This window comes from Sciurus vulgaris, assembly GCF_902686455.1.
Source record: "Sciurus vulgaris genome assembly, chromosome: 17".
NCBI classification, from domain to species: domain Eukaryota; kingdom Metazoa; phylum Chordata; class Mammalia; order Rodentia; family Sciuridae; genus Sciurus; species Sciurus vulgaris.
In genome coordinates, this window is record NC_136478.1 from 53,071,438 (window position 1) to 53,083,289 (window position 11,852).

At 51.3% G+C, this 11,852-nt stretch overlaps 1 protein-coding gene across 1 annotated transcript; it reads right to left on the bottom strand.

Annotated features, from left to right (window-relative positions):
- Positions 1-2,378: 2,378 nt before the first annotated feature.
- On the bottom strand, positions 2,379-6,765 carry LYPD3 (LY6/PLAUR domain containing 3). Its single transcript, XM_079117033.1, has 5 exons — positions 6,599-6,765; positions 5,854-5,985; positions 4,922-5,092; positions 4,437-4,598; positions 2,379-3,417 (listed from the first exon to the last, which is right to left on the bottom strand). The coding sequence occupies exons 1-5, from the start codon at positions 6,681-6,683 to the stop codon at positions 2,912-2,914; spliced, it is 1,056 nt and encodes a 351-aa protein (XP_078973159.1). The 5' UTR covers positions 6,684-6,765; the 3' UTR covers positions 2,379-2,911.
- Positions 6,766-11,852: the final 5,087 nt, after the last annotated feature.

The window sequence follows — 11,852 nt, forward strand, 5'->3', positions numbered from 1 at the left end:
TAGCAGAAGCCCAGGCTGAGTTAAGCTCGGGAGAAGATTCTAAAGTCTTTTAATTTTCCTGTGGTGCTGGGGTGGGACCTAAAACCTCATGAGTGACAGGCCAGTGCTCTGACCCTGAGCTCCAGGGGCAAAAGGAGAAGTCTAAGTCTTTCCCCACTCTGGAACGCTGCCCCCACAAAAGGGAAAAAAACCCTGTGGAGTGGAGGTGATGTGAGAAGGATTTTCAGCCTCAACACCCTCAGGAACCCAGGAGTCCTGCACTGTGGAAGTGACGAAGACAAGCTGAGTGACCAAGCTCTCAGCGTGAGCCCAAATAACATGCTCTTGTTGGTCAAAGCAAAACTTGGACCGACTTATGTTAAACAGGTAAGGAAGACTTGGTTCATGAGTGTTACGAGAGGAGACAGAGGCCAGAACTCAGCTGAACTCGACTCTGCTGAAACAAGGGGCTGCCAGGTTTTTAAGGTCACCTTCTTTGCTAATTGGCTTTGCCCAAAGGAAAAGGGAATTCTCTTTTTCTCAGCACTGGGGGTTGAACCCCAAATCTCGCAGATGCTAGGCAAGCACTCTACCGCTGAGCTACATCTGCAGCAGCCCTTTTTAGTCTATTTTGAGGCAGGATCTTGCTAAGTTGTCCAGGTTGGCCTCAAACTTGTGATCCTCTTGTCTCAGCCTCCTTAGTAGCTGGGATTACAGGTGTGCACCATCACACCCACTGAAAAGGGAGTTTTCTTGTGTCCTCGTGACAGAGACCTACTAAAGACACTTACCAAGGAAAAGCTCTTGCACCACTATGGAAACTGGTAGATAGGAGCACTCTGATGCTGGCAATTCAGAGAGGGTTCCCAGGTCTTTGAGAGAGGCATGTCCTTGGATGTGAACTAGCAAGAGCTTGAGATTCACATACATCTCAAACATGCAGAGAAAGAAATTGACAATACCTTATTTAAAGTAAATCCTCTGCAAAAGGGAAGTCAGGGGGCTCTGTGGTTAGGCCATCTGGATTTTAAGACTTGGACTCAGAGGGAGATCAAGAGCCCACAGGCAGGAAGAAGTCTGCTTAAAGTTGAGTAAAAGATAAAGTTTAATCAAGCTGTGGCGGGTGCGGGTGCAGGGGTGGGGTAGGGCTGGGGGGTGTTAATCTTACGGCTGTATACTCTGCATGCCAGTCTGCCTGGGTTCAAATCCAGACACCACTGCTTATTAACTGGGTGACCTGGGGCAGGTTTCTCAACCTCTCTGGACCTGATTCCCTCATTTTGTAAAGTGCTGGTGATTAATACTTACCTCATAGGGTGGTTATATAGATTAAATATATTGATCCAATTTAGTACTTAAAGTAGTACCTGTACATAATAAATATATCACTTGATGTGGATTCATTACTTCACCATTCTGAGCCTCAGCTTCTCCCATTCCATCTGAGGATTTATGTGGAAAATTAAGTGAGATAATGGGTATAAATACCCCTAGGATAGCCTGGTATCTGGCAAGACTTTCTTTAATTGCTAAATTCCTATAACTATAGTAACTAATTTTTAATTAAAAAAATTTTAGTTGTAGATGGACACAATACCTTTATTTCATTTATTTATTTTTCTGTGGTACTGATTTTGGAACCCACTGCCTCACACATGCCAGGCAAGCGCTCTACCACTGAGTGACAACCTCAGCCCCTACAGTAATTAGTACTGATGTTACCATTTGTCAATGCACTACATACGTTATAGTACAAGTGTCAAATAATGACCACTCAGGCTCTCATTCTTTTACTATGATCATTATTTACTATTGTTTTGTCTATGATTGATAGTAATATTAGTAATATTACTATTATCTCCCTGTTCCCCACATCTGGTCTCCCCCACATCAAGCAGTCCCAACACCTAGCAGGACCATTTTTCCCCCTCTGGGGTCAGGCTTCGTCTTATTGAGAGGAGATATGGCAGTTGGGCTCAGGTCCCAAGTCCCCACCCAACATGAAGCAAAAATGGACAGCAGCACCTTTGGCTCCTTTGGACCAGATGGGTCTAGGTGGGTGAATGACTTTTGGTTCTTCATAAACCAGATGGATGGCAAGGAGCATGGGTCCTGGGGAAGTTGCACCAACTCAGTACCTGAAGCTTTTTCTGCTCCTAGCTTGCTGGAAGCCCAGCTACCCCTCCATACTGCTTAATGGTTTCCACCGATCTTCCCCTCACCTGTAGGATCACCTACAAGCTGGCTTGACCCCACGAGATAAAAGGAGTTCCAACCATGATCCCCACCTGGGGCTCTAGATCAGCTTCTCCACCTGCAGAAGGTCTTGGTATACCCACCCTCACTGAACTTCAAGGTTGTTGTGAAAAATAAATAAGAAGGATCTGACTCCTTTAGAGCACTGTACAAAGTATTAAATCTTTATTTGAAGCCTTTCTGTGCCCAAAACTGGCCACACAGAGGCGAAGGCACGGTCCCTGCCCAGGAGGAGCTCACCATCTAGCATGGAAGACTGAGGACAGGATTCCCACAGAGACACAGGAGCCTATGGCAGAGCTCAGGGGTGGAAGTCACTGATCCCCGGAAACCATAATGCAGCTGGGCCATGGGATAATGGACGGGAAGTTTATCATTCACTGCACCAACCTCCCTGGGACAGCAGACTTCTCTCACTCTGTCCTAGGCATCATGAGGGGGATGCAGTTGCTGCTTGGAAAAGTCAGAACACCCGGGCAGCTTACATAGTAAATAGTTACAACAGTAACTATTTCCCCAAGCTGCAAACCCGTGCAGCTGAAGCTGGAGGAACTCGGGACATCTACAGAACCCAGGCTGGGCCAGCCCAGTCCAGCGGTGGGAAATGGAAGTAAGGGAGAGCTGGTCCCCGGGTCAGAGAAAGTCAGGTGAGAGGGAAGTTTCCAGGTAGAGAAGCTCATACCAGGGCTTCAGCAGTCACAGCCAACAGCAGAGCTGCCAGCCCAGTCCCCACAGTTGCAGTGCCTTTGTTAGGGGTGTGCTGAACCCCACCTTTGGGGGGATACTGTCCCAAATTACTGCGGTCCTGGTGGCCAGCGGCACCTCCAGTCAATCTTGACTCCTCTTCCGGGGAGACCTCGGGCTGTACTTCCTGGGGAGGAGTCTGGCTGGTTGGGGCTGGGGTGGGTTTGGTGGAAGAGGAGGGGACAGTTGGGGCTGGGGTGGGAGTGGGGACAGAGGTGGTTGGGACCTGAGTGGTTGGAGCCAGAGTAGTTGGAGGGGGCAGCAGGACAAGGGGTGGGATTCGAGGAGCGAAGTAGGTCTTGTTGCGGAGGTCCGAGTTACAGCGGGAACCCTGGCAGCAGGAGCCACTGAGCGTGAACCCCGGGCCTGTCACCCCATCCCGGGTGCAGGATTCATCCTGGACACAGCCTCGTACAGGCAAGGACACGGTCACATTAGCTGCAGGAGGGAGACACAGATAGTTAGTGGTTGGAGGGAGAGAGGTTGGCACAGTCAGAATAAAACTCAAGGACTTCTGGAGCAAGACCAGAACGGAAACCCCCAAAATGGAACAGAAAAGGCTCTGCACCCGTTAATCCAAAAACCTCTAAGCTGGTTCCCCCATCCCCCAGCTAAACCAAACACCATCCCTCTGTCTTTGACACATGGGCCACATTCCTACAGAGTGCTTTGAGAGAAAGAGTGTACAGCCTGAACTACAAGTCTGCCTTGAAATAAAGGCTCAGAGACCAGGAATATAGCTCAGCTTGTCAAGTGCTTGCCTGTCAAGCGCAAGGCCCTGGGTTCAATCCCTAGCACGGGAGGGCGGGGGGGGGGATATTATATATATTTCATATATATTCATATATATTTATTTCTCATATATATATATATATATATATGAAATAAAGGCTGGGACTGGGGTATTCATTATCTTTCCTATGACCAAAGATCAGAATGAACTTCTGTTATGTCCCTTTCACCACTCACCACTCCATATCCGCCAAAATTGACTCAATCGCAACTACATCTCCCATAGCACACCTGGTGCAAGATGGAGTTGAAGAATTTCATCTCCCATGGTCCCCCGAGGTGGGGCCTGAGACGGAACCACATATCTCCTAAAACTCTGGACAGGTGAGGATCCCTGAGTTTTAGGACCTGGCAGAAGCTTAGAGTCTTACATATATTTTCCATTGCATGTCCTCATATTTTATACTTGGAAGACCTCTATGGAAACGTACCCCCCCACCCAAAATAAAAAAAAAATTTTTTTTGGACAAAAACATCCCTGTCCTCAAGCTACCTGGAGATGGGACTGCATTTCCCATAAAATGCTCTGGGACAAGACACACACTTAGGCTCCAGGACCCCTAGAAAGCGTGGAAGGTGGGGAAACCCTTTGGGCAAAGGCCCCCCTCCCGCCCAGGGTGCCTCAGGAAGACTTCGCAACTGTCACCGACAGCAGGCTCGCTCACCTGCGGTCAAGGTGACGTTGCCGTCGAAGCAGCCCTTGTAGACGCGGTCGCTGGCATTGTAGCAGCTCACGACGGGCGGCGCTGTACCCTGGCACTTCTTGTGGCTCAGCCCCACGCAGCTGTAGCACTCGTAGCCGTTTGGTTCATAGGCACTCTCGTTGCCTGCGAGGAAAACCCGGCGAAAACCAAGGATGGAGAGGGCCCGGGAACCACTGCTCAGTCCCGGGGTCCCGCCCCTAGAAAATGCGTTTCCATAGAGGGCGGGACCCCGATCCACCGGCGACACCCCCGCCATCAGGCTCCTAGCTCAGCCCCCGGCTTCTACCACTCGATGCCTACGGTGACGAAGCCCCGCCTGCTGTCCCCAGAAGCTTGACTCCACCGCAGCCAGGAAGGCTAACCCCGCCACCCCCTGGGATGGCGAACCCCCAGCTCCCGGGGCCGCTGTGGCTCCGCCCCTGGCCTTCGGCCCCGCCCCCACGGACCCGCCGGGTTGAGCCCTCGCGAGGTGAGGTTGAGCTTGGCGTTGCAGCGGTCCTGAGCGCACTGTTGCAGCTGGATGAAAGCCAGGAGCCCGTGAAGGTCCAGTCCGCGGTCATTCTTGCCCGGGAGTCCGGAACCGCAGCCCCGCACTGCCACCGAGAACTGCCCGTGGACTGCAAAGAGGGAGGGGCGGGGTCAGAGAGGCGGGGCCTCGAAAAGAACCCCGAGGTAGACCAGCCGGGATCAGCGGGCGGGACCCACCCGAGCCGAAGGAGGGAGGGGCGGGGTCCTGCGGGCTGAGCTTCCAAGAGCAGAGTCGGAGAGGACCCACTGGATGGCAGAAGAGGGACAGAATCGAGGAGGGGGGACCAAAAGTAAAGCTAGGAGCCGTGAAAGAGTCGCAGCCGCAGAAAGCAGTATCAGAAGGAACCCAGAGACAAAAAATGTGTAGGATCAGACAGGGGCGGGCCCCCTGGGGTGACGGTGGAGAGAGGGATTCTGCAAAGAACCAAGCCTGGGAACCAAGGGGCTTCCACAGAGGGTGTGGGGCAGAGGGGCGGATCCTCGGCCTGGAACCGAGGATTGCCCTCTTGAGGGATCCTCATGACCAAGAGCCCCATTGGGTGGTGGAGTCTGGTTTGGGGTGGGGGAAATTTCCCGCAAGAACTGAAATGAATAGGGAGGTCTTAATGATGGAGAGGAAAGGGCGGATAGGATAATTCCCTGTCCCGGACTCCGCCAGTCCGTCCCACCCAGTTCTCAACTCTCAGCTCCCGGCCCTTGTCAGCCCCCCGGAAGGAGGGGTGAGGCGGTGCCGAAGGGGAGGAATGGGACAGCGTTAGAGGGTTATGGCCTGAATCAGATAAATCTATAAGGAGGCGGGGCAGGGCTGGGGAACCCAGCAGGGGCGCGTGGACCGCGCGGTGGCACTCACTGGTCTCCACCGCCCCCACGGCCTCTGTGCAGACATCCACGCCCGGCGCGCACTTCACGGTCTTCATCTTCTGCGCAGAGCACCCGTCGTCGGCCTTCTGCACGCAACTGTAGCACTCCAGGGCCTGCGCTCCTAGGGGCGCGGGGCCGAGAGCGAGCCTTGCTAACGCCTCCTCCCGCAAAGGAAAAATAGTGCTTCCCACGCTCTGTCCCCGGGATGAGAATCCTACTGCACATGCACAGACTTTTCCAGGGCAGGAGTAGAGGAAACCTTCCCACAAATCCGGGATTACGGATACACTGGACCCTTTTCCTTCTCACCCCCATAGGCCTAGGGTAGGCGCATCTTTCAAGCTCCGTATGTCCAAGTAGGGAATTCCTGCCGTGAAGTCCCTCGTCCCAGGACAGGGGGGATACCTTCCCGCGGTTTTCTGCTCGAGGTGGGAGAACTTTTCCCACTGCTGACTGCTCACTGAGGGATGCCTTCCCTCAGTCCTGTCTGAGCGGGGCCCGGACCTTTCCCACAGGCCCCCTTTGCTGAGAATGACAACTGTGCCCACAGACCCTCTGCCCAGGACAAGGGAACCCTTTCCACAGCCTACCTTGACCCAGGATCGAGAACTTTCCCTACAAGCCTCTCTGCTCGCGGTGGGAGATCCTCCCCAGTGCCCTCTCTGTAGGGGGCGGGGCCCTCCTCCCCAGGAGCCCCCGCTCTACCTCCTCAGATCCTTCAGCTGCAGACTCACCTTCGCGAAGCAGTAGCGGCAGCAAGAGCAGCCAGCCTGGGCTCCAGATCACTGCCCGGGCATCTGCTTTCCTGGCGGGGTCCATGGCTCGGTGCTGCTCTCTCGGCGTCCCCCTGGGTGTGCCGCCTCCCAACCCGGGCCCTCTTACCTGAGCCCGGGATGAGTAACCTACCCCGGGGCAACCCTGGCCTTGCCCAACCGGGCCAACTCAGCGTCCGCTGCGGGGCGGGTGGGCCCGCCCCTAGGTGCGTCACCCACAGGGAGAGTGGCCCCTGCCCTGTGCAGATGCCAAGGAGGGAAAGAGCGGGAGTCGAGGTTTCCTGACAGTCCCTGGGAGAAAGTCTGTGTTTGGGGGTGCGGAGGAAAGAAGAAGGCAGGGGCTACTCGGCATCAGCATTCAGTAACTATCTAACCAGCACTAACGGTGTGCCCCACTTTGGTGCGGGTGGTGCTAGAGAACAAGGGGACCATCGCCAGGCCTCGCAGAGCTCCCAGTCTGCTGGGGCAGACGGATGTTAATCAAATCATCTGGTACTGTTATTCACAGTGGCGACTAGGGCAGTGGAGGAGGAGTGTGGGGAGCTACCGGCAAGGATGGAGTCTAGGGGTGAGACTGGTTTTCTCCAAGGAGGTAGTCTGAGAGGTGACCTCAGACATGATGGATTTAGCCAGGTGGAACAGGTGGCCAGGAAATCATGACAGTAGCACATGGGAAAGCTGAGCAGAGGCAAGCAGCACTCTCCATTTAGAAAGGAAAGCTGAGGATCAGAGCTCAGAGGGCCCAGGACAGAAGGGTGGAAACTGAGGCAGAAGAGTCAGGCAAAGGTAAGTCCCAGGAAGAGATTTGGACTAATTGTGAGTAAAGTGGGGAACTTTTGAGAGGGTCTAAATCAACTGGGGGACATGATCAAATTTGCTTTTCAATATGATCAATACAGGAGATAGTGCAAACATCTATCAAGAAATAAATGGAGGGCTGGAGAGGTGGTTGAGTGGTAGAGCGCTTGCCTGGCATGCCTGGGTTCCATCCCAGCACCACCAAAAAAAAAAAAAAAAAGAATGGAAAATAAGCAGTAGTCCATTCACCCAATGGGCCTCTATACGGCAATGGAAAGATCCAGCAAATGGTGTGTGCAGCAACATGGGTAAATTTTTACGACTCATAACTGCATATCAAATTCGTACAGAATCACTGGGTCGTATACTTGTGCACTTCACCGAAGGACCTTTTTCTTCAATAAAAGCAAGGGAAAGGGGCCACTGTGGCCTCCATGTTAAAAAAAAAAAAAAAAAAAAGGAAAATAAAAGGAAAAGGAGTCTAGAAGGAGCAAGAGAAGACCAGAGGACAAGCGAGGGAGCCGGAGCTGGGCAGTGTCCCAGGTAAAAGGAGAAAAGCAGCCCTAGAGTTGGGAGTTGGCCTGGCACTCACAGAGAGGTGGAGGGTTCGATTGCACATAAAATAGTCTCACAAACACCAGCGTCAGCCAAGGTCACGTTGTGACAGTGAAAGATGCAGACAAAATCAAGACCACTCCACAGCCATGTCTGAACACAGAAACAAATAAGATCATTACGCAACCCACAAAATGACGCATCCTCATATCCTGCCTGAGACAAGTGACTGTTTATATTATTCTATTAATATAAGCTACGACTTTAACCTTGCTTTGTCTCTCCTGCCTCATAAATAAGATTTAGAAAAATACCCAATGATAGCATTACCCCTACTTGGTGACAGTATCTAATCCAGAGCGAACCCCACTTTCTGGGACCGTCCTCAAAATCACCACCCATGAGTCCAAATCTTAAAATGAGTCTCTTCTAATATCCTGTTACTGGTACTCCTCCCAGGTCCCCATGATGGGCCTTCTCCCTCACTTGTTCCACCAAAGGTGTGTTCCTGGTGGAGAACATGGCAGGGGCAAGAGACCAGGCAACCTGGCCTGAGTTTGTAGCAGAAGAAAAGGTGAAAATTGAAAAGATCCAAAATAGGAGGAAGAACTGGTCGGGATCACTGATGGATCAAAAGGGAGCAAAAAGACAATGCGAGGTTTCCAAGAGCATTTTGAGAGAGCTCTTGCCACAAACCACATCATGACAGTAATAACAATGACAACAAAAAACAATAATAGCAATGACCAAGAATCAAGCATTTACTGTGTGCTGGAAACTCTTCTAAACGGGGCATGCAATGTCACATTTAATCCTCACTTTTAAGGTAAGGATGGCTTTTTAATGATCATTTACTGAACACCTGCTCTATACTGAGTATGTTCTATGAATCCTGTCTGTAAAGGGAGGACTGAGCCCCATTTCACAGATGAGGAAACAGATTAGAAAGGGGAGGTTTGAAAAAGGAGAACTTGGCTTTGAATCCAGGGTTGTGTTCAAAGGCCTCTGCTGCTGCTTGTTAGGGTTGAACCTAAGATAAAATTTTGCAATGATCCTTAGTTTTGGAGCTGACCAGGTTTGGGTCTGAGTCCCAGTTCTGCCACTGATTTGCTGTGTGACCTTGGGAAGTGGTTTCAATGCCTTGATGTTCAGACTTCCTATATAAACAGAAATAATGACAAAACACTTTACTCAGTTTTTTCTCTGTGCTGGACGCTGATTCACACTCTCCATGCAACAGTGCAACAGCTCTGTGAGAAATGTTAAAGACAGTGGGAATGGAGGCAGAGAGAAGCTAAACCCTCGCCCGGGGTCGCACAGCTAGGAAGTGAGCGAGGCACACTCGGACTCAGGCAGTCTGGCTTGAAGACTGACACTTAGGTATTTAGGCATGCTGGCTACTAACCATGAAGCTGATCATCGCTGGCCTCTGTGCCTCCACGTCCTCATCTGTGAAATGGAGACCTTAACAGTATCTGCCTTATGTCTGCTGTGGGGATCAGTGTTAAATATGTAAATGCTTCAAATAGGGCCTGGTTCTAGGTGCTACAAAAGCATTTGCTATAGCCTAATGTGGTGGCATGCGCCTAAAATCCCAGAGACTTGGGAAGCTAAGGCAAGAGTTTTGCGAGTTTGAAAGAACATAGAGAGACCCTGTCTCAAAATAAAAAAACAAAAAGGGCTGGGAATGTAGCTCAGTGGTAAAGTGCCTCCAGTTCATCCCAGTATCAAAAAAAAGTTAGCTGTCATTAAATAGGTTGTTATTATTACTATTAGTATTGGTTACCAACAGCCCCCACTTCTTGAGCTCCAACTGTGAGCCAGGTAGGGAGCTTGTTGTTTTAAAGCAACCTCTTTGTGAATTCCTAACTAAAGGATGGAGAGAAGTGCCCATTTCACAGAGGAAGAAACCGAGACCAGAGAGATTCAAGTTCACGCAGCAGACTTGGCTCCATCTGGTTGACTTGCTTTCTGATAGCAAGAAAAATAGCGGCTATGTCCTTGAAGGTATGTGTTTTCCAGACCTCGTGGGATACCCTGGTTCCCGACAATGACAAGCACCTCTGTCATGTAGGTGGGGTCACTTGGCATCCTGCTGAAGCTTGGAGAGAGAAAGTGAATGACTTCTTGTGAGGTCATTCAGCCTCACTGTTCCTAACTCAGAATTCCAGCCCCACATCTGGTTCACCCCTTGGAAGCTCCAAGGTATCCTTTATATAAAAAAAGGAAAAGTTGTCTTTTATGGTGGATTGAGGCATTGAGCAAAGTATCAAATCTAGAATTGGATAGACTGAAATTTTCGTCCTGCCTTCTTGCGTGTGACCCCAAACGATTCAGTCTCCCTCTCTGAACTTCAGCTCCTTCCTTTGCCGAATGTGTATGAAACCCTACCTCCTGAAGGATGAGGGAAGACCCAGTGAGTGGTGGGCAGAGTGATAATACTATTATTGTGTGCTTGGGAGCAGGAGGCCCCAGCAGCGTGGGAGAGTTTCAGGGAGGAACCCCAACTGGCCCAACCAGAAGAACTAGCGTCTTGGGAGGGAGTAAGACCCAGGGTGGGGAGTCTCCTCTTGCTCAGGCCTGCCTAGATTCTGGGCCACTGACCCACACCTGGCCCAGGACCAGAGACCAGAGGGAGTTTTGAATGCGCCACCGCCATGCACTCCCGCTGGCTGCTCCTCTCCACAGACTTCACTGCAGACGGTTCAGAATCTGGTTCAAGTAGATAAATAGAGGGGTCAAGGTGGACGTGGAAGTGGCCCTAGCCACTGGAGGTCACACAGGGGCCTCAGAAAAGTCTGGGGCCATATCCAGGATGGGGTTCGTGACCCCTGGGGTGGGGCAGGCTCTGAGTTTCAGATCCACTCCCTCTGGGACACACTTTATGGGACATATATGAGGGAAGGTGTGGGCAGGGCCATGCAGTTGCTTTTGTTGGCAGGGGGATTGAACCCAGGGGTGCCCTACCACTGAGCTGCATCCCTAGCCTTTTTTTTTTTTTAAGTTTATTTTGAGACAGAGTCTGAAGTTGCCAGGCTGGTCTCAAACTTGCAATCCTCCTGCCTCTGTGTCCCTAGTTGACAGGATCACAGGTGTGCACCACCACACCCAGCTCAGCTGCATAATTCTTGAGGTCCAGAGCAAAAGGAAAATGTGACATAGGGATACTGGTGGGGCCAGCACAGACCCTCACAGGGGTTTCCCTCCTCACCAGGGGCCACCACCATGCTCCACCCCAAGATGTGGCACAAGTACCCAACCCAATCTTGCCGTGCCTGCACCCAGTCCCCTGCCAGGAGTAGAGGGTGGCAGTGGTCAGACAGCCAAGTTCAGGAAGGGAAAAGGAGACAGAACCTGTGCCAGGGAGGTGGGGGGCAATGGTGGGGGGCCACCCATGACCTGAGACTTCAATCCCTCCCTTCAAACTCCACGGTCCCACCAAACTTCATTACCAAACACGAATTCAAAGATAAACTAAGAATTTCCAGATGATGATCACAGAACACAAAACTGGTCAGAAACCTGTGAAGCTGGCCCCAGCAAGGGGCTGGGGGATGAATTGATCCAAGAATCCAGAAGTCTCACACCTGGAGGTGGAGACACTTGGAAGACCTGGGGATCTGGGCCTTTGCACTTCCAGGACTCAGGAGCGCTAGATCTAGATTTTTTAAAAAATTCTGATTCATTGTACACAAATGGGGTACAACTGTTGTTTCTCTGGTTGTACAGGAAGTAGAGTCGCACCATTTGTGTAATCATACATGTACCTAGGGTAATGATGTTTGTCTCGTTCTGTTATTTTTCCTTCCCCCCATAGATCTAGATCCTTAAGGGGGGTGTCTGAGGGAAGGAAAGAGCTGTC

What these genes read in the sequence shown, in the direction of transcription:
- LYPD3 (XM_079117033.1), bottom strand. Translation starts at nt 6,683, where the DNA reads ATGGACCCCGCCAGGAAAGCAGATGCCCGGGCAGTGATCTGGAGCCCA. An exon ending in GCCGCTACTGCTTCGCGAAG is followed by an intron (nt 5,986 to 6,598) that starts GTGAGTCTGCAG and finishes CCGCGCCCCTAG; the next exon opens with GAGCGCAGGCCCTGGAGTGC. An exon ending in CGTGGGGGCGGTGGAGACCA is followed by an intron (nt 5,093 to 5,853) that starts GTGAGTGCCACC and finishes CCCTCTTTGCAG; the next exon opens with TCCACGGGCAGTTCTCGGTG.